The sequence below is a fragment of the Eubalaena glacialis genome, chromosome 5 (genome assembly GCF_028564815.1).
Source record: "Eubalaena glacialis isolate mEubGla1 chromosome 5, mEubGla1.1.hap2.+ XY, whole genome shotgun sequence".
Lineage (NCBI taxonomy): Eukaryota > Metazoa > Chordata > Mammalia > Artiodactyla > Balaenidae > Eubalaena > Eubalaena glacialis.
The window spans coordinates 53,855,022-53,880,574 of NC_083720.1; the positions used below are offsets into that span (position 1 = coordinate 53,855,022).

General features: G+C 38.7%; 1 protein-coding gene across 2 annotated transcripts in view; it reads left to right on the forward strand.

Annotated features, from left to right (window-relative positions):
• The first annotated feature begins 3,018 nt into the window (after nt 1-3,018).
• The window catches only part of STIM2 (stromal interaction molecule 2), a 162,682-nt gene continuing 140,147 nt past the window's right edge, over nt 3,019-25,553 (forward strand). For both annotated transcript variants that reach the window (XM_061192147.1, XM_061192148.1), the window contains exon 1: nt 3,019-3,631. In XM_061192147.1, the coding sequence (XP_061048130.1) occupies nt 3,223-3,631 (409 nt within the window). In that variant the 5' untranslated portion in view covers nt 3,019-3,222. The remainder of the gene's footprint in view (nt 3,632-25,553) is intronic.

The window sequence follows — 25,553 nt, forward strand, 5'->3', positions numbered from 1 at the left end:
GCCGCGCGCGGCGTCCCGGAACCGCGGGAGCCTGAGAGCTCGCGCACCTGGGGAAAAGCGGCAGGAGACAGTGGGCATGCGCGAGGCTGCCGGGCGGCGCAGGCGCGCTGCTGGCCTCACGCGAGGGACCAGATCCGGTTCTCCGGGTTGGAGCGGGGGTGGTGTCGTGGGTTGTCCTGGCTGCCGGGGAGAAGGGGGAGAAAAAGGTGATGCGGAAGGAGCCAGACTCTTAAGAAGGGCGGATTTGCTTCTGGGATGGAGAGGGCCCGGGTGGACGGATCCTAGTGTGCGTCTGTGCTGGGCGCCCCACAGAGTTAGGGATTTGTCGGCAGATGAAATCAATCCACCGCGCAAAGTGCGATGCAATTTTCCTAAGCCAGGAACACGCTTAGAATACACGCCCAGAGCCTGGGGCCAGTTCTCCCCTGGGATGACTACGTATCTGTGTGCCGGGCACCGCGCAATGGCTGACCTGTTATTTCAGTCTCCCGCCGCCACCAACAACCCTGTGAGGCGGGTTTATTACGTGGTCCCCAGTTTCCCCTTTGGAAACCTAGGACAGATTATCTTGTCTACAGGTCGCGCAGCTGAAGTATCGTGGAGTTGCTCTTTCCACCAGGTTTGTCTGATTCCAAAGCTCACTGCTGCCTATCAGACGCTTGAAGTCCTGAATGGGTGAAAATTAGACAATAAAGACATTCTGTAAATAAATGGTAAATCGTGAGGTTTGGACGTTAAAAGGTATAAATCAGGCTATAGGAGTAGGTAGGTGTCAGGGAAAAGGGGTCAAAGTGGATTTTGAATAGGATTTGACTGGAGGTAAGAAAAGTGAAAGCAACGGCTTGGAGGTGGAACAGGAAACCTGAGAAGCAAAGGAAGCGATTGCTTCAACTGAAACCTTGTCTTTACGTTTGGCTTGCAAATTGTAGCATCTGTAATTCTAGAGATAGGCTCGTCTTCCAAAGCAATGGACTTTCTCTTTTCTGCACCTAGATTTCTGCTCGATGCACAGTGATAACTGTTCCTCTGTTCAGCATGAAGATGCATTCTGGCCACTCATTTAACAGCCGGAAACTTTGGTACCCGTGACAAAGATGATACGAGATGGAGGATGTCTTGCCGAACCCTGGCCTGCCTGAGAGAGGTCTCTTTAGTGCTTGCAGGTTCTTCTACTTCTGTAATTCCTTTGTGGCTCCAGTAGTGAGAAGAATAAACAATCATAAGCCCCAATCCAGTACCATCTCAGTGCCAACGTCTATCTTTAAAAGAAAGAAAAAAAGCCCATATCATCTTTGTTTAAAGAAGCTTGGACCCAGTGATGTTAATTTGTTCGTGGTTTCATACTGCTATTGAAACAGCAGTAACAGCTTGCTCTGCCCAATTTAACAACTGATTAACTGCTACCTTGAATTAGCCTCTAATTGTTTAATGGGTGTAAATTTTATCTGCTAAGCAAGATTGTAAGATGCCCCAGGCAGGGACGGTGTTCTCTGTCTTATATCTCTGAACTGACTTGACTTTTGCAAGTGTCTCTCTTATACCCCCTTGAATCCCCACTACTAAGTACTCTGCCTGGCACATTCTAGGCACTCAGTTAATGTTGAATGAAATGTTGCCTTCTGGAGAGCAGAAAACAAGCCTGCTATTTCTTTATATTTTTCTGGCCCTCTAGCACTATTATCTCCTTTTGGAGGACATTCAGCAAATATGTGACTTGATTGCTGTGCCTTTCAGCAGAGGAAATATAATCTCCCTGATGCCTTATAAAGAATTGCCACCTAAACACCGTGTCCCCAAGAAGTCTGTCAAGAAATCACTGTTGATAGATTGATTAGCCTCAAAGAAATTCTTAGTTCTTTTCTGAAGTGTGCATCTGTCCTTCCATAGTCAGTGATATTCATGGTTATGTTGGTCAGACTGCCTAAGAAATTATTTGGGAGATTGTGTAATTTGAGTATCTTCTTGACTTGAGAAAACAAACCAATAAAAAACCAAATCAAAACCCTAACCCAACAACAGAGACTCAATAACAAACAGGACGTTTGTGCTTAAGAACCCTATCTGCAAAACAATTTTGTGCCTCTGGAGAGAGAATGTGTGTGTGTGTGTGTTTGTGTGTGCGGCGTGCTTCTTTTGAGGTACGTGAAGCCAAATGAAATCTGAAACACCGTTTTGCTGTCAACCTATTCAGCTGACAGCAAAGACTCCTTGGGGTGGGGTGCGGTTAGGGAGGTGATGAGTTCAGGTAATGTTTGAACATAGGAGAATAGAGGCTAGACCAAATCCTTTTGAATATTTACATTCAGTGGCGCTAAATCTGGCACCGTCTCCCATTTTTTAGCTGTGGAAACTGGGGGCAAGTAACAACGTTTCTCAGCCTTAGTTTCCTCTTTTGTAAAATGGGGATGAAAACGATACCACCACCTAACTTTTAGAGTTACAATGTGTAAATTTGTAAAGCGCTTAGGACATTGCCTGGCACACTGGCACTTAGCAAGAGCTTTAAGTCTTTGATAAGTAAGTAAAACGCTATGACCTCCACTTACATACTGCTAGCCTCTTGTAAGCCTCACCTATACCGAAATTCTGGAGACGCCGCTGTTTCCGATTACGAGGTTTTCTGACCTATGCAATTATTTTTGCTGCCATCTGCACGGTTAAAAGACGCCCAAACGATTTCGGATGTCCGTACTCTTCTCCCCGTCCCCTTGGTTCCGGTTCCCGCTCCCCCTCCCCCGCCGCCTCAGTCGCGGTGGGGGCGTGAATGGGGGAGGGGGACGTGAATGGGGGAAGGGGGCAAGTCCGCCTTCCTCCCCACCCCCTATCTTCGCCGCTCAGCGAAAGCCTTGGAAACCACCCCACGGCTCTCGTCCTACCCGGAACGCCCCCGGGGGCGGGGCTCGGGTGCCGCGCAGGCCCAATGCAGCCCCGTCGCGCCTGCGCAGTGGAGGGGCTGAAGGAGGCGGGGGATTGGTATGCGAGCGAATGTGTGAGGGGAGGAGGCGTCCGGGCCGAGCGTGGTACTACGACGGGCGCGGGCCGGAGGGGGCGGGGGGATGCGCCGCGGCGGCGGCGGCGCGGGCGCTGGGACTGGTGTTTGGAGGCGCCAGAGCAGCGGACCCCAGTCTCGCTGCCGCAGCAGCGCGAGTGTCGCGCGCGGCCTGAAGACGACGTACCTTTTTGCTCCTCACCTTTTTTTTTTTTTTTAAATAACCGAAACCAATGAACGCAGCCGGGACCCGAGCTCCAGAGGCCGCCGGTGCCGACGGGACCAGGCTGGAGCCCGACAGGAGCTCGCGTCTGAGGCGGCGGGGGCGGCCCGAGGAGTCGCAGGAGGCGGCCGCGCCTCGCGAAGCGGGCGAGTGGCTGGTGGCCGGGGCGCCGCCGCGCTTTCCCCCCGCTCCTCCTCCGCGTCCTCATCCCGCCACGACGCCCGGCCCGGCCTCGGGCTGGCTGCGGCGGCGGCGGCGCTGGGCTGCGCTGCTGGTCCTCGGGCTGCTGGTGGCAGGCGCGGCGGACGGATGCGAGCTGGTGCCCAGGCACCTCCGCGGACGGCGGGCGACGGGCTCTGCCGCGGCGGCCGCCTCCTCTCCCGCCGCGGCGGGGGGCGACAGCCCGGCGCTCATGACAGGTGAGGGCCGGGAGGGCGGCGGGCGGGGCTCGGCCGGGCGCTGCGGGACCCCCATCCCCGGGAGGGGCCCGCGCCCCCTGCCCGGCGCCTGCTGTTCGATGGCTCTCGTCAGTGCGCGATGCCCAGCCGGGTGCCCAGACGCCAGCGCCCTGGCAGCTGCTTGGGCGCTGCACTCCGGACGCCTTCCCTCTCCCCCTTGATACCCCGCCCTCGTCAAAGCCTCTCGACGGCAGTCGCTTCCCCGCCCTTAAGTCTGCTCTCCGGTGTTCCACGCTGAGCACTGCGGTGGTTTCTCTTCCGTGCTGCAGAAGAACCAGCAGGGTCTGCAGGGTACTGGACTGATTTTTTTTTTTTTTTTTTTGAAACTGGTAGGAGAAGTCAGCAGCAGCAATGCGGTATTGAGACCGCCTTTGGTGCTGCTTTTGCAAAGGCAGCTGGCAGCGAGTCTCACAGGTTCAGAGACCCGCTGAGCACAATGTCCCGGGGGAGGCTGCTGGAGAGGATTCTTTGAGAGTCATAATACCTAGTGGTATTTAGTGGTTCCTTATTAGTATGCGGAAACCTCTAAGTCTAATGTGGACTTTTTGAGGAGTGGGGAGAAGACCGTTTTAAAGGATGGATAGATAGTATTTGCTGGTGGGAGCATCACTGGGTGCAAAGGGTGCAGAAAGCTGAGCAGGTTACCAGGAATATACCGAAAATTTACCAAGTGCAGGATATTTGGTGCTCGTATTTGAGCAGCACACTTCTGATAGACTGCAACAGCACTTTTTAAAAATATGGAACGTTCTTGAAATTATTGAAAACTGGCGAACATGTGTGGTAAGGTGAGGTAGAAAATTGAATCCTTTTAAAGCTTTCCACTGTCATGTACTACTGATAGGTTGTGGTTTAAGTAGTGATGTAAGGATCTTGAAATGATTTCTTTTGGAAAAGTAGTGGAGTTTAAAGTAAGCTTTTTTTTTTTGTACTTTATTTTTAAAAGTACTTTGTAGATTTTCTATATAATTGCAGGACTAAAAAGGAAAAAGTAAAGTGGAACAAGATGACCCATCATTAATTTAACCAAAGTGATAGTCCAACAGGCGTTTGAAAGTTACTAACAGCTGCTGTGAGTGGAGCTCAGGAGCTCTATTCTTTAGAGCAAAGCAGCTATTCTCTGGGTTCTGTGACAGGATGTTTACTCTTCTAGAGAGGAGGGTGTTGGTAAACTTTCCAAGCTCTTTGGAAGTTGTAGTATATGGAACATAATGATAGGAATATTTAACTTGCTTTACCCTGAAGTATATCAAGCCCTGTTAAGTGGAAATTGAAACATCAGACTTATCACTGGGTAATTTTGATAAAACGATTACAGAATGATCAGTATTAGGAGTGTAATAGAGTTTGAGTGAGAGGATAGATTGGATAGTTTTATGCTTGAATAGTCTTATAGTGATTATTGGGAAAGTAGCAAGATAAAACTATAATGTGAAGGTTTAATGCCTCATGCACGAAGGGAAGGAGCAGAATTACTTGGGTTTCTAGAAGCTATAGGAGTGTGGCTCTTGGTTTCTTGAGCAGAAAAGTTTGGTTAATAAATAATTGGCTAGTGTTTTATCACTATGTAGTTGCTAAAAGGGCACATGATTCGGAAAATGTAGTATTAACCACTAACAGTATGGTGTATATCATGTAGATTAGGTCAAGAAAATTACTTAAGATCGAATTTTATTTTAATAAGCTGTTTATAATCCTTCCTTTTGAAGACTTAAATTCCTCTGAGTTATTTATGGTATTGTGAAAAAGGAAAGGTGATTCTTATTGGATGAAAAGTCTGATATATCACACAAAATTAGTTTGTGCTGTAGTGCTTTAAAATAAGTTTACTAAAATAATATTGACCCTGGAATTTATTTTTAATATTCTTAATAGTCTTTCCCTTTGTTAGAATATTGATTTTTTAAAATAAATTTATTTATTTTTATTTTTGTCTGCGTTGGGTCTTCGTTGTGCTCACGGGCTTTTCTCTAGTTGCGGTGAGTGGGCTTCTCATTGCGGTGGCTTCTCTTGTTGCGGAGCACGGCTCTAGGCGTGCGAGCTTAAGTAGTTGTGGCACGCAGGCTCAGTAGTTGTGGCTCGCGGGCTCTAGAGCGCAGGCTCAGTAGTTGTGGTGCCCGGGCTTAGTTGCTCCGCGGCATGTGGGATCTTCCCGGACCAGGGCTCGAACCCGTGTCCCTTGCATTGGCAGGGGGATTCTTAACCACTGAGCCACCAGGGAAGCTTGAATATTGATTTTTTGAATCATGTAAATCACTTGAAATTTAAGATAATCAAATTACACAGTGTACAAGTTAAATTGGGTTATTTTAATAAGTTTATGTAAATACAGTCAACAAAGTTAGAGCATACTGAAAATTTCTTTGAATTATACGGTCAGTGTGGGGCTCCTTCCTATTCTGATTGTATGAATAGTGCTTTCTTTTATGGTTACCATTTGTAAATGTTGTGCTAAACCCAGAGCATAATTAATTATTGCTGTTGTACACTTCAGGAAGTAGAACCATAGACTGAACTTAAAAAATACGGTGTTATAATCTAGGCAGTGTTAATGGATAGAAATGGAATAGAGAGTTTCAGTAATGAAACTAAGCTTCATGTGAATGTTGAAAATGGAAAATTCTTGTAAGAATTTTGAGAGAATTGCTCTCTCTGGCTCTGTATTAAAGATGTCATTTAACTGTGAATTCTTAATAGCTCTGAAAATGACAACCAAAGTCACTTTATCTTCTCTTTTTCTCTTCAGATTAGTATTTTAAATACTTACCTTTAGGAACTTCATAAGAGTTTGCCTCTTACTAATAAAATCTAGAAAACAGTCGTTTCCACTGAAGTTTGCCTCTCAAGAGTTTTATTTTAGAGGTTTAGTGTATTTTAAGAATAAATTGCCTTTAAATCATCTATTGCATGCTTAGTTTTGAGCAAGTGGGTGTTCTTTTAAAGAGAGACTATGTCACATCAAAATAAACAGGCCCATTGTCATAAGAATAAATAACAATACATATATGTTTAGGGTTCTTACTTTCAAAGTGATTGAAATTTAAAGCAAGTTAAGGGTTGGTGATTGAGTGCTTGTTGATTATAATCTAAAGCAGTGTTTGAATAATTCAAAACATCACTTTTTTTTTCGTTTTTGCCTAACAGATTCAGAGTCAATGAATTGATCCCAGTAGGCAGTGATTGATCTCATCCAGATATGGTCCCTGAGAAATAGCTTATGAAAGGGCACACATATATACAATAGACATACACACATGCATAAATATATCGCATGTTTATAGAACACAATTATTTATTCTGACAAAATATATATATTTGTCATATATATGTTATATATATACATATATGTTACTTTGAGTAATATTTTGTGAATTTGCACGTGTTAATGTTTTCATTGTGACAATAGTTAAATTCATAGTGTACTTCACATAGTGTTAGAAAATGTTTTTCCTCCTTTTGTGAAGTTATTCTTTTTGAATTTAGCTTAGGATTTCCTGAAGCTGCCTTTTGATGGCTAGGTCTACTGCTGTATCCTTTTTTTTCCTTTCCCATAGTTTTCATTTGCCAGTCCATTTCTTTTTTTAAAAAAAAATTTTTTTTTGTTTTTTGATGTGGACCATTTTGAAAGTCTTTATTGAATTTGTTACAACATTGCTTCTGTTTTATGTTTTGGTTTTTTGACCGGGAGGCATGTGGGATTTTAGCTCCCTGACCAGGGATCGAACCTGCACCCCCTGTATTGGTAAGCAAAGTCTTAACCACTGGACCGACAGGGAATTCCCATACCAGTCTCTTTCTTTACTAGTCTTTGGCCATTGCTCTAGGTTGTTTTTTCTTTTTCCTGTTGCTGACTACAGAATTAAAGAATATACTCGTATCCCTTCTGATCTAGTCTATTCTGACCATTTAAGAATTGGTAGTAATCTTATTGGTCTGGAAACATTGCATCCCTTGGTACTCTTTTTGAGAATGCTATGGCAGAACTGAGTGGTCTCTGTTGGGAATCCCCTGACACAGGAAAAACTCAGAGGGCCAGCTGGAAAAGTGGGTTGAGGATTTAGTTTAATTTTAACAATAGGATCCACACAGGAATTCTTTAATTTGCTAAAGGCTTGCTTTGTGATTGGATACATGCTAATGTTCTTAGATTAATTTAGACTTTTGAGTAACTGTATCAAGTATTTTGGATATTGCCCTACTCATTGATAATAATGCAGTGTGGAACATTTTTGGAATGATGCATGGAGATCTATATTTGTGTATAGGGTAGCTAAAGTATGAACTCTTTAAGCTAATGTTAAAATTAACAGCTAATAATATGATTAGCAAGCCATTTTTGATATTCACCAGAATTTGGACCTTACCTTATTAAGACCTACCTAGGAGATTACTTCTGAATTGATCAGATTTCATCAACCAAGCAATTATTAAGCATATGCCGAATACCATGTAGTACGAATGGGAAAAAATACAAAAGAGACTAAGTACATGGGTCTGCCTATTGGGAATAATAGGTATATTTATTAAACTATTACTGGCAGTCAGTATTGTGCTAAGTGCTTTATATACATCACTGTTTTTGATTGTGAGATTAATTCTGTTAGATAGTTGCTTTCTTCATGTAAGAGATGAGGAAACTGATGCAGGATGATCTTAAGTAACTTGTCCAAGGTTACATTTAGTAAGTAGCAGAGTCGGATGTTGACCTGTGTTTCTCTGATTCCAAAGCTTTGATTCTTAACTGGTATGTTGTATGCTTCCTTATACACACAACTAGACATAATAATGAGATAGACTGTGATTAACAATAACAGACCTAAAAATGTTGGAGAAAGAAAGGCTACTAGAGACTATTACTTGGAGGAGGGTTAGGTTTGAGCTGGACCTTGATGTATAGATAGGACTTGTTGTGGAGACGAGTGAAAAGGCTTTCAGGGAGGAAGCGTATGCAAGAATAAGGAATAAGTTAATAGTTTTCTTTAGAGTTAAGCATAGGTTGTATGTAGAGTGGCAGAAATGCAAGGAGAAAGAAGGTTTGGCCAAATTATCAAGAGCTTTAATATTCCCTAGTTTATTCCCTGTGTATCAAAATGTCAGCACATCTAAAACTGGGGTACTCAGCCATGTGCTGGGGAGTATGGAAAGCCCCAGGAAAGTTATGATACATTTTCTTGGCATATTCATTTTACTAGATTATTATTTTTTTTTTTAAAAAAATTTATTTATTTATTTATTTATGGCTGTGTCGGGTCTTCGTTTCTGTGCGAGGGCTTTCTCTAGTTGCGGCAAGCCGGGACCACTCTTCATTGCGGTGCACGGGCCTCTCACTATCGTGGCCTCTCTTGTTGTGGAGCACACGCTCCAGACGCGCAGGCTCAGTAGTTGTGGCTCATGGGCCTAGTTGCTCCGCGGCATGTGGGATCTTCCCAGACCAGGGCTCGAACCCGTGTCCCCTGCATTGGCAGGCAGATTCTCAACCACTGCGCCACCAGGGAAGCCCTACTAGATTATTTTGAAAGCAAACATTAAATATTTAATAGATAGTAATTTAAAACATTTAACAATACTAAACATGCACAAGTTATGGAAAATGTAAGTTTACTTTAAATTTTAAGGTCAAATGAAAGGCTTAAAAAGGTGTTTTGACCTTTCAGAATGTTTTGTTTGTGAACTTAGAGTTCTAAATCTATTATCCTGTCAGGGGTTGAGAAGCCCTGTGGTGTTTAAACATGGGAGTGACATAACCTCAGTGTTTGAAAAGCTAAGTCTAGGTGGATGGAAATGAGGAGATAAGAGAGATAAAGAGGCCAATTAGTAAGCTATATAGAAGTGGAGGTCTTGAAAGTTTAAAAGATACAGTGGCTATGAAAATGTTTAGAGGAAATTTTATAAAATTTCCTTTATGGTTAGATTAGAAAGGAATCTATTTATATAAAGTCTAAGAAATAAAAATTGCCTTTAACCTTTAAACTCCTAGAGTTTGTAAAATGACTTAAATTGGTACAAGTCCTTGAAAATAGGCAAGAAGGAACACTTTGTTGTAGAGCGTCTTTATTTCAAATGTGCCTATTTAATTAAAAAATTACTATTTTTGTATATGATTGGACTTATGTGATGATTTACAAACGGTTTATATGAAACTTTTTAGTATTCCATATTTAAAAATTCATGTTTATTCCTTAACAAAGATAACTGTTTCCAGATTGAACTAACATTACGATGCATCAGGGTTGAACTCCCCCCCAGCCGCCATTTGAATAACAGTGTCTCAGAGTACTGATATATTATTTGTTTCAAAATTAACGTTTGAATTTCATTGTGTGAATTTCACACTTGATTTGTAGATGATTTCAAATGCCAAATCTAAATGATTTGTTCCTTTCCTTATCCTTCTAGATCTTTATATTAGTAGGTATTCAATCCGGATATTCAATCCGTCTTGACACTTTCTAATCCTACCTTCAGGAACTATTGTCCTTGACTGGTTTCATTGTTGCAGATTTAAGGTTGGTTCTCCCCTAAGCCTGTGTCCTCAGTCTGTGTTCCTCTAGTCTACCTGAACATTTCCTCCTCAGAAAACTTCATTACTAGGAAAGTTCTAAATTGGGGGTGGGGAACCCCAAGCCAATGATTGATTTGACTTTTGGCTTTATTTCATTTGGCCCTTGAGGTGATACTGCACAACCATCATGGCTGCAGTCCTGAGAGTAATTTCCTTTCTGTTAGGCTTTATCAGCCATCTTGTCTAAAGTGAAACAACTTCAGGCTAAGATTAGGTTTAGAATGTTTAATAGTGACTTTTCAGTGTTTTCTTAAGATAGTGGTAACCCCCCCCACCCCAGGACCAGGGAACCAGAGTATGACAAACACAGTTTACTTGGACTAGTTCATTTCAGAACTCAGGTGTCTGTATCTGTCCCAGTGTTGTTGCAAATGAATTTATCTTTTTGTGTGCCTGGATCTTGGCCTCTGTAACTTACTCTTTTTCCTCTAGTCATTTTCACTTTCTCTACCTCTCTCTTTGATTTTCCTAAACTTGACATTATATGGAACTGAAAATGTCAAAGAAGATTTTACTGAATTATGTAAAAACTGGTTTTTAAATTTTGAAAATATTTGAAGTGAGTATCTTATTTAGGTAATTAAAAAATAGTAAGAAACCTCATCACAAACCCCCAGAGTAATGAAAGTGATTCATAATTGTTTCTTAAGTGATTCTCAATAAGTGAAAAAGGTTTTAAAATCCTTACTTGAAATTTTTTTCTGCTATTCAGCACAGTGTACGGGTCCATGTTATTGCACTCATGTTTTCTTTGCACTATTGTTTTTCTTTCCTTTCAAAAATATATGATGTTGAGTAATAGATAATCTTAGCTCCCCTTCTTCTTTACTCCTAGTCTTCAGCAATAAATCTTTTAATTTTTCCATTAATGACAAGTATGTAATTTTTCCTCTTTTCCTGCTCTGTCATCTTCATCTGTTCTTTCTACTTTGTCACAAACATTCAGACTGTGTTAATCCTTGATATTTCTTTCTTCTGTATTTCTGTGTACCAAATTAAAAAAAAGCTACTCCAGATCTTTGTCCAGCTGTGGTACAGGTATCCTTTGCTGTTTCTTGAATTTGCTTTTTTAAATGTACCTTGCAGTGTGCATCCAGTATTTGGTTCTAGGTCGGTCGAAATGGATCCTAAAAAACCCAGAGGCTAAAAGTGAGAAAGTCAGGCTTCAGTGAATGTGTGTGTGCACATATAGTTTTGAACATTTTTTAGTGACTGTTTTGTGTCAGAATGATGCAAAGAACTGGGAATATAAAAATTAACCATTTTTATTGTTGCAAGAACAATATAAATTTGAAAATTGCTAGAGAGTGGATCACATAATTTTAAAAAATGTATAAATATCATTTAAAAAAATGGAGGTATAGATGATATACAATATTATATATGTTTCAGGTGTGCAACAGTGATTCACAATTTTCAAAGGTTATACTCCATTTATAGTTATTATAAAATATTGGCTGTATTCCCTGTGTATCCTTGTAGCTTATTTTATACATAATAGTTTGTACCTCTTAATTCCCCACCCCTATCTTGCCCCTTCCCCCTTCCATCTCCCTACTGGTAACCACTAGTGCTCTGTATCTGTGAGTCTTTCTTGTTTTGTTATATTCACTAATTTTGTTTTTTAAAATTCCACATATAAGTGATATCATACAGTATTTGTCTTTCTCTGACTTATTTCACTTAGCATAATACCTTCCAAGTCCATTCATGTTGTTACAAATGGCAAAATTTCATTCTTTTTTATGGCTGAGTGGTATTCCATTGCGTGTGTGTTTGTGTGTGTGTACACACGCATACATACACACCACATCTTCTTTATCCATTCATCTGTTGATGGACACTTAGGTTGCTTCCATATCTTGGCAACTGTAAATAATGCTGCTGTGAACATTGGGGCGCATGTACCTTTTCAAATTAGTGTTCTCCTTTTTTTTGGATATATACCCAGGAGTGGAATTTCTGGGTCATACGGTACTTCTATTTTTAGTTTTTTGAGAAATCTCCATACTGTTTTCCACAGTGGCTACATCAGTTTGCATTCCTACCAACAGTGTGCGAGGGTTCCCTTTTCTCTACGTCCTCACCAACATTTGTTATTTGTGTTCTTTTTGGTGATAGCCATTCTTAATAGATACCTCATTTATAATGAGCTGATATCTCATTATAGTTTTAATTTGCATTTTTCTGATGATTCATGATGTTGAGCATCTTTTCATATGCCTGTTGGCCATCTGCATGTCTTCTCTGGAAAAATGTCTGTTCAGGTCTTCTGCCCATTTTTTAATTGGGTTGTTTGCTTTTTTGATGTTGAATTGTATGAGCTGTTTATATATGTTGGGTATTAACTGCTTATTCGTCATATCATTTGCAAATATTTTCTCCCATTCAGTAGGTTATCTTTTTGTTTTGTCAGTGCTTTCCTTTGCTGGGCAAAGCTTTTAAGTTTGATTTGGTCCCATTTGATTATTTTTGGTTTTATTTCCTTTGCTTTAGGAGACAGAGCCCAAAATTATTGCTACGATTTATGTCAGAGAGTTTTCTACCTATGTTTTCTTCTAGAATTTTTGTGGTTTCTGGTCTTACACTTAGGTCTTTAATCCATTTTGAACTTATTTTTGTATATGGTGTTGGAGAATGTTTTAATTTCATTCTTTTACATGTAGCTGTCTAGTTTTCCCAGCACCACTTATTGGAGAGACTGTCTTTTCTCCATTGCATGTTCTTGCCTCCTTTGTCGTAGATTAATTGACCATAAGTGCGTGGATTTATTTCCAGGCTCTCTGTTCTGTTCTGTTGATCTATGTGTCTGTTCTTATGCCAGTACCATACTGTTTTAATTACTGTAGCTTTGTAGTAGAGTCTGAAGTCAGGGAGCATGATTCCTCCAGCTCTGTTCTTTCTCAAGATTGTTTTGGCTCTGTGTGTTCCCATACACATTTTAAAAAAATATATATTTTAAAAATTTATTTGGCTGTGTTGGGTCTTAGTTGTGGCACATGGGATCTTTCGTTGTGGTGCGTGGGCTCTTTGTTGTGGCACACGGGCTTGTCTCTAGTTGTGGTGCACGGGCTCTCTAGTTGTGGCATGCAGGCTCTAGAGCGCATGGGCTCAGTAGTTGCGGTGCATGGGCTTAGTTGCCTGGCGGCACGTGGGATCATAGTTCCCTGACCAGGGATCGAACCTGTGTCCCCTGCATTGGAAGGTGGATTCCCAACCACTGGACCACCAGGGAAGTCCCTCCATACAAATATTAAAACTATTTGTTCTAATTCTGTGAAAAATGCCCTTGGTTTTGATAGAGATTGCAATGAATCTGTAAATTGCCTTGGGTAGTATGGTCATTTTAACAGTATGAATTCTTCCAGTCCATGAACACAGTATACCGTTCCATCTGTTTTTGTTGTCGTCAGTTTCTTTCATCAGTGTCTTACAGTTTTTCGAGTACAAGTCTTTTACCTCCTTAGGTAGATTTATTCTTAGGTATTTTATTCTTTTTGATGCAATTGTAAATGGGAATGCTTCCTTAATTTCTCTTTCTGATAGTTTGTTGTTAGTCTGTAGAAATGCAACAGATTTCTGTGTATTTGTTTTTTAAAAGGAAATGACTAGGTAGCTTATCTAGGAGCGTTCCTGCATTTACTAAAAATATCTTTTAGAATTTTTATTACAAGTGCTTGTTATACATTTGCAGTATTGAAAATAAGTCTCCTTTTCCCTTTCTTTGGAAAAAGGTATAATATAAACAAACATTCTTTTTTGTTCACCCCTTTGTATTACTTCTATTCTTCATTTACAAACAAACCAAAAACTACAAGCAAACAAACAAAAACCTTCAGTGACTTTTATATGCCAGTCACCAAATCAGATGTTTGGAATTCCAGGATTAATAAGCTATTGACTGTGCTTTGTTTTCCAGGAGGAGATATAACCACTTAAAGGGTGATGATACATTGTGATGAGGGTATATGGACATTAGGGCATGTGCTGTATTTAGTAAAATTAAATACAAAGTTGGGAGTCCCTAACTTTGATGTGAGGAGGTGGGTTATTAATGAAGATGTCCCCCCTTCCTCACAGTAGGGGTATTCACTGAGACTATATAAGAGTTTGTCAGATAGGGAAAATTATAATGGTATGAGAGAAGTAAGCTGAGTGGGGAATGACATTGATCATACACATTGGCATTTGAGAATGCTGGATGGTGATTGTGAATTACCAAATACGCAGGATGGCAGAGTCAGTGGTCAGCCTGCTTGTAGTGTACGAACATTTATATTTGCATGTGGGATTCAAATTTATGCCTGGCATTTGTATGTTTTATCTCATTTAATCCTTATAGAAGCCTTGTGAAACTGTCATCTCCATAGTAAATTATTCCGTATAATGGAGATTTAGGATTGCTTTCAAATAGTTTATGCCTTAAAAATCCTCCAGTGCCAAGGAGTGTTATGACAAAGCCCAGGGTGTGATTAGAAGTGAATTAGGAAATGAGGCTGGAGAAGTAGCAGAATTAAACTTTTTGATTAATGTTAAGTTCTAGAGCTTTATTGTCCAAGGAACTTTATGAGTTCTTTCTTCATTTATCTTGGTAAATAACCAGTTTTTCATTTTTTAAAATTTTGCCATTAAATATTCTGAACTCTTAAAAAATACACATTTAAAATGTTTGATTCCTGGGGCTTAAGACAAAGGACTTTTTAAAAAAAATTGGTATTCTCAACAAGTGGGTAATTCCTATTTGTGCTTTGTTTTCACGAATATTCCTTAAGGATGGAATGCAATTTTAAAGAAACATAGCATTTTATATCTTGAATTTTTATTTGGGCTGTAAGTCTGTTCCAACTAGTGTGGTTAAGAGCATAGCCTCGCAACTAGAGCATGATTTCCTGGGCTTGAGGCCCAGTCTGACAGTGGTTTTGTAATTTAGGGTAGGTGATTTAACCTATTAGTACCTAAATTTCCTTATCTCTAAAATGGGTTTAAAGTATAAATGAGTTAATCTATGTAAAGTGCTTAGAGTGTGGCAAGTGTAAGTGTTCAATTACTGTTGACTTTTTTTTTAATCTATAGATATAGATGTAGGAAAGTTGTAGAAATGTGCTGTGATATATTGAGTATTATTAAAATGTTTTATATGCATTTAGAAAAGTAAGTAGGCATAGTTTGAGTCAGTTCTGTGATCTAAACAACCATTAATGGTCTGATATTAGTTAAAACTTTGTAGAAATACAACACTAAGTATAGGCAGAGATTGAGGCGTACTGTGGTGTTTTTAAAAAGTCGGTTGTATCATTGTCTTGTTTTGTACCTTTATTATTTTATATAATTAAAAGATATGAAGCATTTAGAAGTTGAAATATTAGTCTTAAAAATCTTTAATTTCTGAGTGTAAAGATTTATTATAGGAAAGTTAGATCATATCGAAAAGTATAAAGTTAGCATGTCTACCTCAATAACTAGAAGTAATAGTTGTCACATCAGTTAGTCTTTTAAAGATCTGTATATATATTTATATATATTTAATAACAGGCTTATAGAATGATTTTTTCTTAATGTGAAATTACTCAATAAATATTTGAATGTTAAGTATATAACAGGCATATGATAAGTATTCGGGACATAATGATGAACAGGATTGATGAGGTCCTTGTCCCTGTGGAGCTTGCATTTTGTTTGGGAAGACAGGGGAAAAAAATAGTATTTTAATTTGCGAGAAATGCTACCAAGGAACAGAAGAGACATAAGATAGAAAAGAATGTGGATGGTGTGGGGACACCTATTAGTTTAGGTAGCCTGGTTGGGGAAGACTTCTGAGAAGGTCACATTTAAGGTGACATCTGAAGGATAATAAAGAGCCAAGTCAGTGAAGAATTAGGGATGAGCATTCCACACAGGGGTGATAGAATGGACAAAGACCTTGAGGCAAGAAAGAATTTGAATTGTTTGAGGAAGTGAGAGAGTATCATTTTGACTGAGCATCTTGAAGGAGGAGAGTAGCATGTGACCTGGCTGTACAGGCAGGAAGGACCAGATGGTACAGAGCCTCATGGACCTTGTTTGGAGTTTATCAGTGGGTGATAGGAAGCAGCTGAAGCATTTTAAGGAGAGGAGCGAAGTGATATGATTTACTTTTTTTTTTTTTTTTTTCTTTTGGCCTGCTGTGTATGTATGTTATGAAAAAAAATAACATAAAATTTACCATCTTAACCATTTTTAAGTGTACAGTTCAGTAGTGTTAAGTATATTCACTACTATCTACTTTCTGTTTCTATGAATTTGACTATTTTAGATACCTCATATAAGTGGAATTACTCAGTATTTGTCTTACTGTGACTAGCTTATGTCACTTAGCATAAGGTCCTTAAAGTTCATCCTTGTTGTATATGACAGGATTTCCTTCTATCTTAAGGCTGAATAATATTCCATTGTATGTTTATACCACATTTTTTTATATCCATTCATCTGTCGAAGGACACTTGCGTTGCTTTTACCTCTTGGCTATAGTGAATAGTGCTGCTATGAACATGGGTGTGCAAATATCTCTTTGAGACTCTGCTTTCAATTTTTTGGTGTATATATACTCAGTGGTGGGGTTGCTGGAGCATATGGTAGCTTTTTTTTTTTTTTTTTTAGTTTTTTAAGAAAACTCTGTACTGTTTTCCATGGTGGTCGTACCATTTTACAGTCCCACCAACAGAACACAAGGGTTCTAGTTGCTCCATGATTTACATTTTAAAGATTTCTTTGGCTGCTGTTTGGGGAATGAATTGTTGGGAGCAAGAGTGACCACAGGGAGATTGCCTAGGAGAGTAATTGTTAAGAGTCCAGTTGAGAGTTAATAATGGCTTGGATTAGGATGATAGGAGAAAAGGAAGGGTTAACAAGATGTTTTGGAATTATTGAATAGAATCAATTTGACTTGCTGATGGATTGGGAAACAAGAGTGAAGGAAAGGGAGGAATCAAGGGTAATGCTTAGATTGGTGGTTTCAAGGTTCCTAATGACATCCATGATGCTAATGCAGGTAAGAAAGTTTCCCGGAGCCCTCAACATATTTCTTCTCATGTCTCATAGGTCAGGCCTGGGTTATTGGATAATGGAAATAGGATTTCCCTTGTTTAGAACAATCAAGTTTCATTGTCCCAGGCCTAGGGGAGTGGCCCACCTTCCTGAGCACATTGCTGGCCCATATTTGAACAAAATGGAGGTTCCCTTAGGAAGGAAGAATAGAGGGAGTGACACATAACTAATTAACTTTGTGAGCTTTGGGGAAGCATCTTGACTTCTTTGCTTCATTTGTAAAATGGGAGTATAACTACCTCACAGAGTTGTTGTGAAGACTAAATAAAATAGTGTATTTGAAATGCTTAGCAAGGAATAAACGCTCAACAAATGTCATTTTCTTTACGTCATTCTCCCTCCACCCCATCTTTTTTTTGACTTTGTATTTCTTTTAATTATGCCACTGTTTTCTGATCAACCAAACGTACAGTCTTGGAATTATATTTGACCTTTTCCCCACTCTTTTCATTTTTATTGCTACCATATTTGTTCTGAACTAAATCTGTGTTAGAGGAGGCAATAATCTTATAACTCATCTTGCATTCTCTTATATTCTAGTTTCATTAATAAAGCTTTTATTATTTTCCACTTATACCAAATTAAATTTAAACGTGTTACGAAGTTCATAGTGGACACAAACTGCTGCTGATCTTCTGCATGTTATAAATATACTCCAGCAAAATTAGGCTACTCCGTGTTCTTTGAACACACCTTATTTCCTCCTTTATTCTTTTCCTTACGTGTTTCCCTCATGCTAGAGTGTCCTCTCAATCTCTCAAGGTCCATTCTAAATGTTTGTTTATTCAGTCAGTAAATATTGATAATATTCTGTGTTCAGCGCACTGTTGTAAGAGTTGGAGATGTCATAGTTGGCAAAAATTGAGATGGCTCCTGCTCTTCCGTGTTTCTGTTGTCATAAAGTCTTTCCAGAGTCATCTTTAATTTGAGGGCATGACTTCTTCCACCTTGGAACTTTCTTAACAGATTCTTTATACCCTTCTTACTGCAATTCTGACAGGCAATATCTGTCTACTTATGTTGTATTATAGTGGTTCTTCTTTAGTTTTTACTCAATTGAGGTATCTTTCTCTTAAAAGTTGTACCATAGTCTTGTAGATACTTTTTGACTTGAAGCTTTGTCTTTGATTGTAATCTGTTATAGTTGATGATACCTTACATTTATATAGTGATTAATCATTTACAAATACCACTTTGATACAGTGTGTCCAGCACTTTAAAATAAGTTAGTCTGGAATATTGCATGATTTAATCATTGACATCTGTTCTGATCTAATATGTCTTTGTTGGTATTGAAAAATTTTGTGTGTTAGGTATTTTTGGGAAGAACTGTAGCACATCTTCATCTGTGACTGCTAACTTCTAATGGAAAAATGTTACAGGAGTAACTTTGTTTTTCACTTTTATAGACTGAGCAGTTATAATTAATATATTACTCAGTTGGCTTAAGTCATGAACTCTTCTTTAATTGATAATTTCACATCTTTTTGAAAGAGTTTAGGGAAATTTAGAATGATGTGATTATTAAAAAGGATGGAATTTTATTCAACCTGTAATCTTACAGACTTTAAAAACATTTAAAAAGTGCTGATTAATGTGAAATTAAGAGCAGTAGAATCAGTAAGTATTAGGCAGGGACTGTGAGATTACAGTGTGTTATTTAGTTGGGGAGTATATTCAACAGATGTTTGAATGCCTACTTCAAACTACTAGACACTTTTTAGGTGCTGGAGAAATATAGAAAACTAAACAAATGAAGTCTCTGCTCTCATTTCACTTTTAATGCTCTGGTTACTTGTCATGCAGTTGTAGTTTTGCTATATACAGTATCTGATCTTTGAACAAATTGACAACTTCCTCATTTTATGGTTGCCACTGATCCCAGTGTTCACTAGTTCCCAGACTCCTTTGTAGTTGAAGCTAAGTGGTACGTTGATTTTATTTATCAATCTTTTTACTCATTTATAATATCAGTTATACAAGTGACGATAAATCTCTTTGAGTTTTATACAAAGCATATACAAATACATGTTTTCTAAAATCAACTTTAGTACAATATGGTAGACCTAGAACTAGAATCCAGACTCTATTAACTCCTGGTCCTGTGTTGTTTTTGTCATATGCTATATAATATTTCTTTATGGGACCTATTTTTTTCTCACTGTCCCTCCCCCCATCCCTCCATCCCACCATCCCTCCCCTGCCCCCCACTGCTTCCTCCTCCCACAGTCCACCCATAGCTTGATGCAGCTGCCTCTGCCTGCCATGCCCCCATCTGCTCTCCTAGTGGGTGCTTCTGCCCTCAGCTCATGCTTCTGCCTTGTTAAAGGTGTGTGGTTAGCTTCACGTTTGATGTCTCCTTGGAAGCCTCTTTCTGGGTAGTGCGGCTGTGTGCAAGCATTAGGATATCCATTTTTCTGAGCCTGTATCTTTGTCAATTTTTATACTTTTATTTGCAACTCTTGGAGTTTACTTATGTATCTTCTTTTTTTTAGCTTTTATTAAAATTTTTTTTCTGTAGTCATATGTTTGTTACCATTTGTAGAATCTTAAAAAGAAACCAAAGTTCACATTTTGTGTCTTAACATGTTTAAAAATTTTACTGTTTTTACCTTTTGACTTTTTGGGGGTCTATTTTAAAATGTCATAGAAACATGCAGATATGTTGGCCCTCTGAATTTAGTCAAAACACATATGAAAATCTCTGATAAATTGTTTAAACTTGTTTATAAAATTATCAACTAGCTTTTATGGTGTACTGAAAATTTAGGTTTACATTTTGAAGTCTTTAAAAATTTGTTTTCAGGTACATGGCTGATAGTCATGACATTCATTATAAGCCTTGAATACTGAACTGTTAATAATTAGGACCGTTTTTTTTCATATTCTAGGTTAGTAAAGGAGTAAAAAATTGTTATGATATTGTAGGACCTCTAATTTATAATGAAACAACGTGGGAATAGACTGCTTAGGAAAAAAAAGATAATAAGATAAGTCTTTTTTTGTATTCAGTCATTTTTTCCAGATTTCTAGATAAACAGCAGCTGTACTTGTTAAATACAAATTCCAAAGCAAGACATGGTATGTTTATAGATAATACCTTTCTAATCATGCTGAAGATGTTCCTGAAAAATCTTAACCCTACCACAATTTGAAATTGAAGAACTAAGATCCTATGGGAAAAATGGGCTTTGAAGTGAGGATCAACAGACACATGAAAGTCTATTTTTTAAAAATAAATTTATTTATTTATTTATGGCTGCGTTGGGTCTTTGCGGCTGCGGCGGGCTTTCTCTAGTTGCAGAGAGTGGGGGCTACTCTTTGTTGCGGTGCGCGGGCTTATCATTGCAGTGGCTTCTTTTGTTGCGGAGCATGGGCTTTAGGCACACGGGCTTCAGTAGTTGTGGCACGTGGGCTCAGTAGTTGTGGCTCACAGGCTGTAGAGAGCAGGCTCAGTAGTTGTGGCGCACGGGCTTAGTTGCTCCGCGGCATGTGGGATCTTCCCCATGAACCTGTGTCCCCTGCATTGGCAGGAGGATTCTTAACCACTGTGCCACCAGGGAAGTCCTCTAGATCATTTTTATGTGGAGATAGTAAATAATATGTCGTATTTTTATGGGTAATAGAAAATATTTTTACAATATCTGCTAAATACATACTCCTTAGTAGCTAATTATTTCAAGCTATATCTTTATTGAAACCTTTTATTTTAAACTTGCTTGATATAAAATAATGATAACTTCACAATTTTAAGAGTTTTCTGACCTCCTTGGGTCTGTGATTTGTTGTCTTTATTTAATTTTGGAAAATGTCAACTGTTATCTTTTGAGATAATTCTGTTCTATTTTTCTTCATTGGGACTCCAATTAAGTGTATGTTAGACCATTTGATATTGTCCCACAATCATTGGGTGCTTTCTTCTGGTTTCTTTTTTTTTTTTTTAAACACCCTTGTTTTCTCTCTTTGTTTCACTTATAGTTTCCATATCTCTGCTGAAATCCCCCATCTGTTCATACATATTATCCAGATCCTTTTGCATACTAATCTTTTCCTCTAGGTCTTTTAACATGTTAATCATAGTTATTCTGGCATCCCTGTCTGACAGTTCTAACATCAGGGTCATCTCTGTGTTTGGTTCTGTTGTTTGCTTTATCTCTTGACAATGAATTTGTTTTTCCTTTTTTATGTGTCTCATAATTTTTGATTGGATGACAGAACAGTTGAGACTGAGGACATAAATGTTGCATATGTCCAGAAAGGGGTATGTTTCTTCTATTAGACAATTAGTATGGTAGTTTGAGTTAGTTTTGTCACTAGTTGAGCTGGGTGTGGCTCTGTTGTTACTATTGTCATGTTCAGTGCACCACAGACCTGAAATTTCCCCAGTGGAGTATTGCTGTTACTTGGTGTTTTGTGTGGCCTGAGTATTGTTCCTGCTCCACTGGCAACTATCCACAGCATGGCTGTGCTACAGAGAGGCCCTCTTTGTGTGTGCTACTGTGGGAGTGGAGGAGTTCTTGGTTCTCCTGATTTGCCTTCAGCTTTAGGTAGAGCTTTTGAGCTTGGACCTTGGCAGTGGGCAGCTAAACTCTGCCTTGTATCTGAGGGAGGAGTTAGACTTGAGAGAGTTTCCTGTCTTTTGCCAAGGGGTAGCTTAACTGCTTAGCTGCGGTATGGAATCCTGGGCCAAGTGGGTTTCTTGTCTTTCTCCTGAGGTAGTGGGATTTTACTTCTGCCTCTCCTTTAGGAGCAGTGCATCTTTGCCTGGGCCCTGGGGATAGGAGAATTTCTCAACTCTATCCCAGAGGTAAATACCTGCTTCTTCTGGTCTGTGCTTCTCTCTCAGACTCTAATACTGATTTTTGGTATATGTCTCTTTGCTAATGCTTTCCTTCCAGGTTTTGGACTCTGTTCTCTTATCCTGGTACTCAGTTGTATTCCCTGTCTAGGTCTTGACTTCCTGTTGATAATTCTTTGCTGCCCAGACCCCCATGGTCTAACTAAATTCCTAGTCTTGTGCTCCCTCTCCATTCTGTTCAGGTTGAGTCATCAACATTACTGAAGTAGGGTACTTACTGAAAAGACGGTAAGGTTTTCAGTTAATTCTGTGATTCAGAAATTGCCAATTATTCTAGTTAATCTACTTGACTGTGTATTATACTTAACCCTCTGGACCTTGGATTGTTGTGTAATTTGTACCAAAAAGTTTCTAATGAGGATTCCATCTTCTCCTTGGTTGATTTCACAATCTAACGGTTGTTACAGTTTTTATTCTTCATTGCTCACCTGTGGTGTAGAGTGTATGGTTTTGTAGAGATTGAGTCAGATGACCTGGGTTTAAATTCCTATTTCACCATTTCTTTTATCTGCTTGTCTATTTATCCATAAAATATTTATTGACTAACTTTTCTATTCTGGTTGCAGAGTCATTACTATGACTTCTGGCAGATTTAATTTATTGAGCACAGTCATTATGTTAAATAAGTGTTTTTCATAGGTTCACATTTAATTCTTCCAACAGCTCTGTAAGAGCAGTAGGTGTTTTTGTTTTTGTTTTGTTTTGTAGTAATTATATGAGGAAATATTGAGTAATTATTTTAGGAAACTGAAGGCCTGAATAGTTAAGAATCATGTCCACTGCCTCTAGATAGTAAGAGAAGCAAACCTTCCACAAACATTAGTAATGTTTATCTGATGGATACTTCATAATATACTTAACTCTTCCTCTATTAGAAACATACTTTAAGTTTTGTAAGTAATGATTCAGCCAGACTCCTAGGAGCTATACTTGATTGTTCTGAGTTCTCATGTCCCACATCCTGACCATCTGTCAGTAAATACTATGGGTTCTAACTACCCACATATGTTTTGAGTTTCTCTACTCTTCTCTATTCCCATTGCCATCACTCTAGTCCAGGCCACCATTACCCCCAACTGAGATTCCTGCAGTAGCTTCCTAACTTCTTGTTATTGCTCTTGACCTTTGACAGTCTGTCCTCTCAGAAGCCTCCAAAAATGCACATAAGATCATTTTCTTCCCCATTCAGTGGCTTTACTTTGTAATTATAATAAAATAGCAACTTTTTACCCTGGTCTGCAAATCCCTGCTTGTTCTGGCCCCTACCTACCTCTCCACATCTCTTTTTGCCATTTTATCCCACACTGAGTTCCTTTCTGCTGCTAGAATATGCCGAACTCTTTCCCTGTTTCTAAGTCTTAGCACTTGAGGTTTTCTGTGTTTACTGTTCCTCTGTTCCTCATCAGCTTTTTTGCATGGCTGACTTTAGTGTTTGGTTTTGCATCGTTTTCAGAAAGATGTTTTTTGGTGATCACCTATAGGGGCAGTCTCCTTCCTATCTTCAATAAATTCACAAATCACTTTTAATACTTAGATACACTTATAACTAGAAATTATATTTTGATATATTTATTAACTTGCTATCTGTACTTGCCCAAAGAAATGTAAGCTCCTAAAAATTGGACCCCTGTCTGTCTTGTTTGTATAATACCTAAATAGTGTCTAATATGTCATAGGTAATCCATGAAACTTTTTGGATGATGAATGTCTTGATTCATGCCTTTTGTGCATAAGCCTTTTTCTGTATTTTGATCTTTTCTCCCCTGAAGCTAGAAAGCCAAAGTAGAATTAAGCTAAGGGAAATGTTTACTGTATTTTTAACCATATGTGGTAATTTAAACTTTTCAGAAATGATTTCCTCTCTTTTTATTTAGATCTTACGATACTTAAAATGAGTGCTGGGCCATCTCAATTTTCATTCTTCTTTTATATAGTTTTTTTTAATACGAACTTGGAAAATACAGACAAGTGTAGCAAAGAGAATAAAACAAATTTCACCCTCAGAACCACTTTGGTATTGTTCTTTTTTATATACAGTATTACTGTATGTATATAGTTGCAGTCCTCTTAGATGCAATTTTGCATCTTGCTTTTAAAAATCTAACATTCTGAGCTTTTTCCTAACTGTTAAATGGAATAGAAGACATATTTACTTGTTCTTATTGTTGGATAGATTCCCATTGTTAAATAGATTGTCTTCAGTTTTTCCACTAAAAATATTGTTATAAACATTTATGCGCAGAAACCTTTCTGGCATTTTGGATTTTAAGGGTGCGTTCCCAAAAGCATACTATTAGATTAAAAGGTATGAATATTTTAAGATTTAAAAAATATGTATTACTGGCAGTGTATGTATATTTTTGCCTAATTCATATATTACTGCCAAATTGCTTTCTGGAAGGATTGTGTTTTTGAGTGCCCATTGGTGTTTTCATTGAAAAAGAATCTTTGCTATTTTGGGTGAAATATCATGTTTCATTTCTTTAATTATTATAGTTGGAATGTTTTCCCCTTTGTGTATTGTTAAATACATCGTCCCTTGTGATCGGTGGCCCTGACAACAGATCTCTTAAACTAATGAGAGGATGAAGCCTGATTCTTTCCTGACATTCCATTTTTGTGACTCTTGTAAAAGTGTGATATTAAAAGGGTTGCACTTTCCGATAGATTATTTATGCTTCCATTTTTTCCAATTTTGTTAAAGTTTTAGCTAATCATAGTTTTCCCCCCTCCTTTTAATTCTGATTTAATCCGGAACCTAGTTTCTTGAATTTCTTGAATTTAGCAACTCAAATTTCTGACCAGTAAGTTACCATGAATATTACAAATGTTGGTTGCCTTTATTTTCTGTTGTAAGTTCCTCTTGACTATTCACTACTCTCTAAATGGTGATGTCCATGATACCTAATTGCATAGTTAGTCTGAAGTTTGTGTTATTCTTCTCTTTTTATGACTTGAACTATAATATGTAAGTCTAGGAACTAACTGTATGTCTCTTCCACCATGGCGACTGGTGATCAGAGAAAACTGCAGAGGGAGAAAAAAGAAGGGTAGGGAGTAAAGATAGGCTTGGAATAAAGGAAAAACTAGGCTTTAGAGTGGAAAAACTAGGCTTTAGAGTGGAAAAACTAGGCTTTAGAGTAATGTAAACCTGCATTTTATTTGTGTATCATTTACTAAAAGTTTCTGTGCCTCAGTTTCTTTCTTGGGGAAAAAAGGAGATGATAATTCCTATCTTTCAAGGTCACAGTAAGGATCAAATTATACACACACATAGTATGTATATACCTGTGCTGTGTAATATATTATATGGTGTTCAGTAAATAGCTGTTTTTTCCCTTTGGAAATAGAGGGATTGTCACGATGTCTGGGAGGACCAT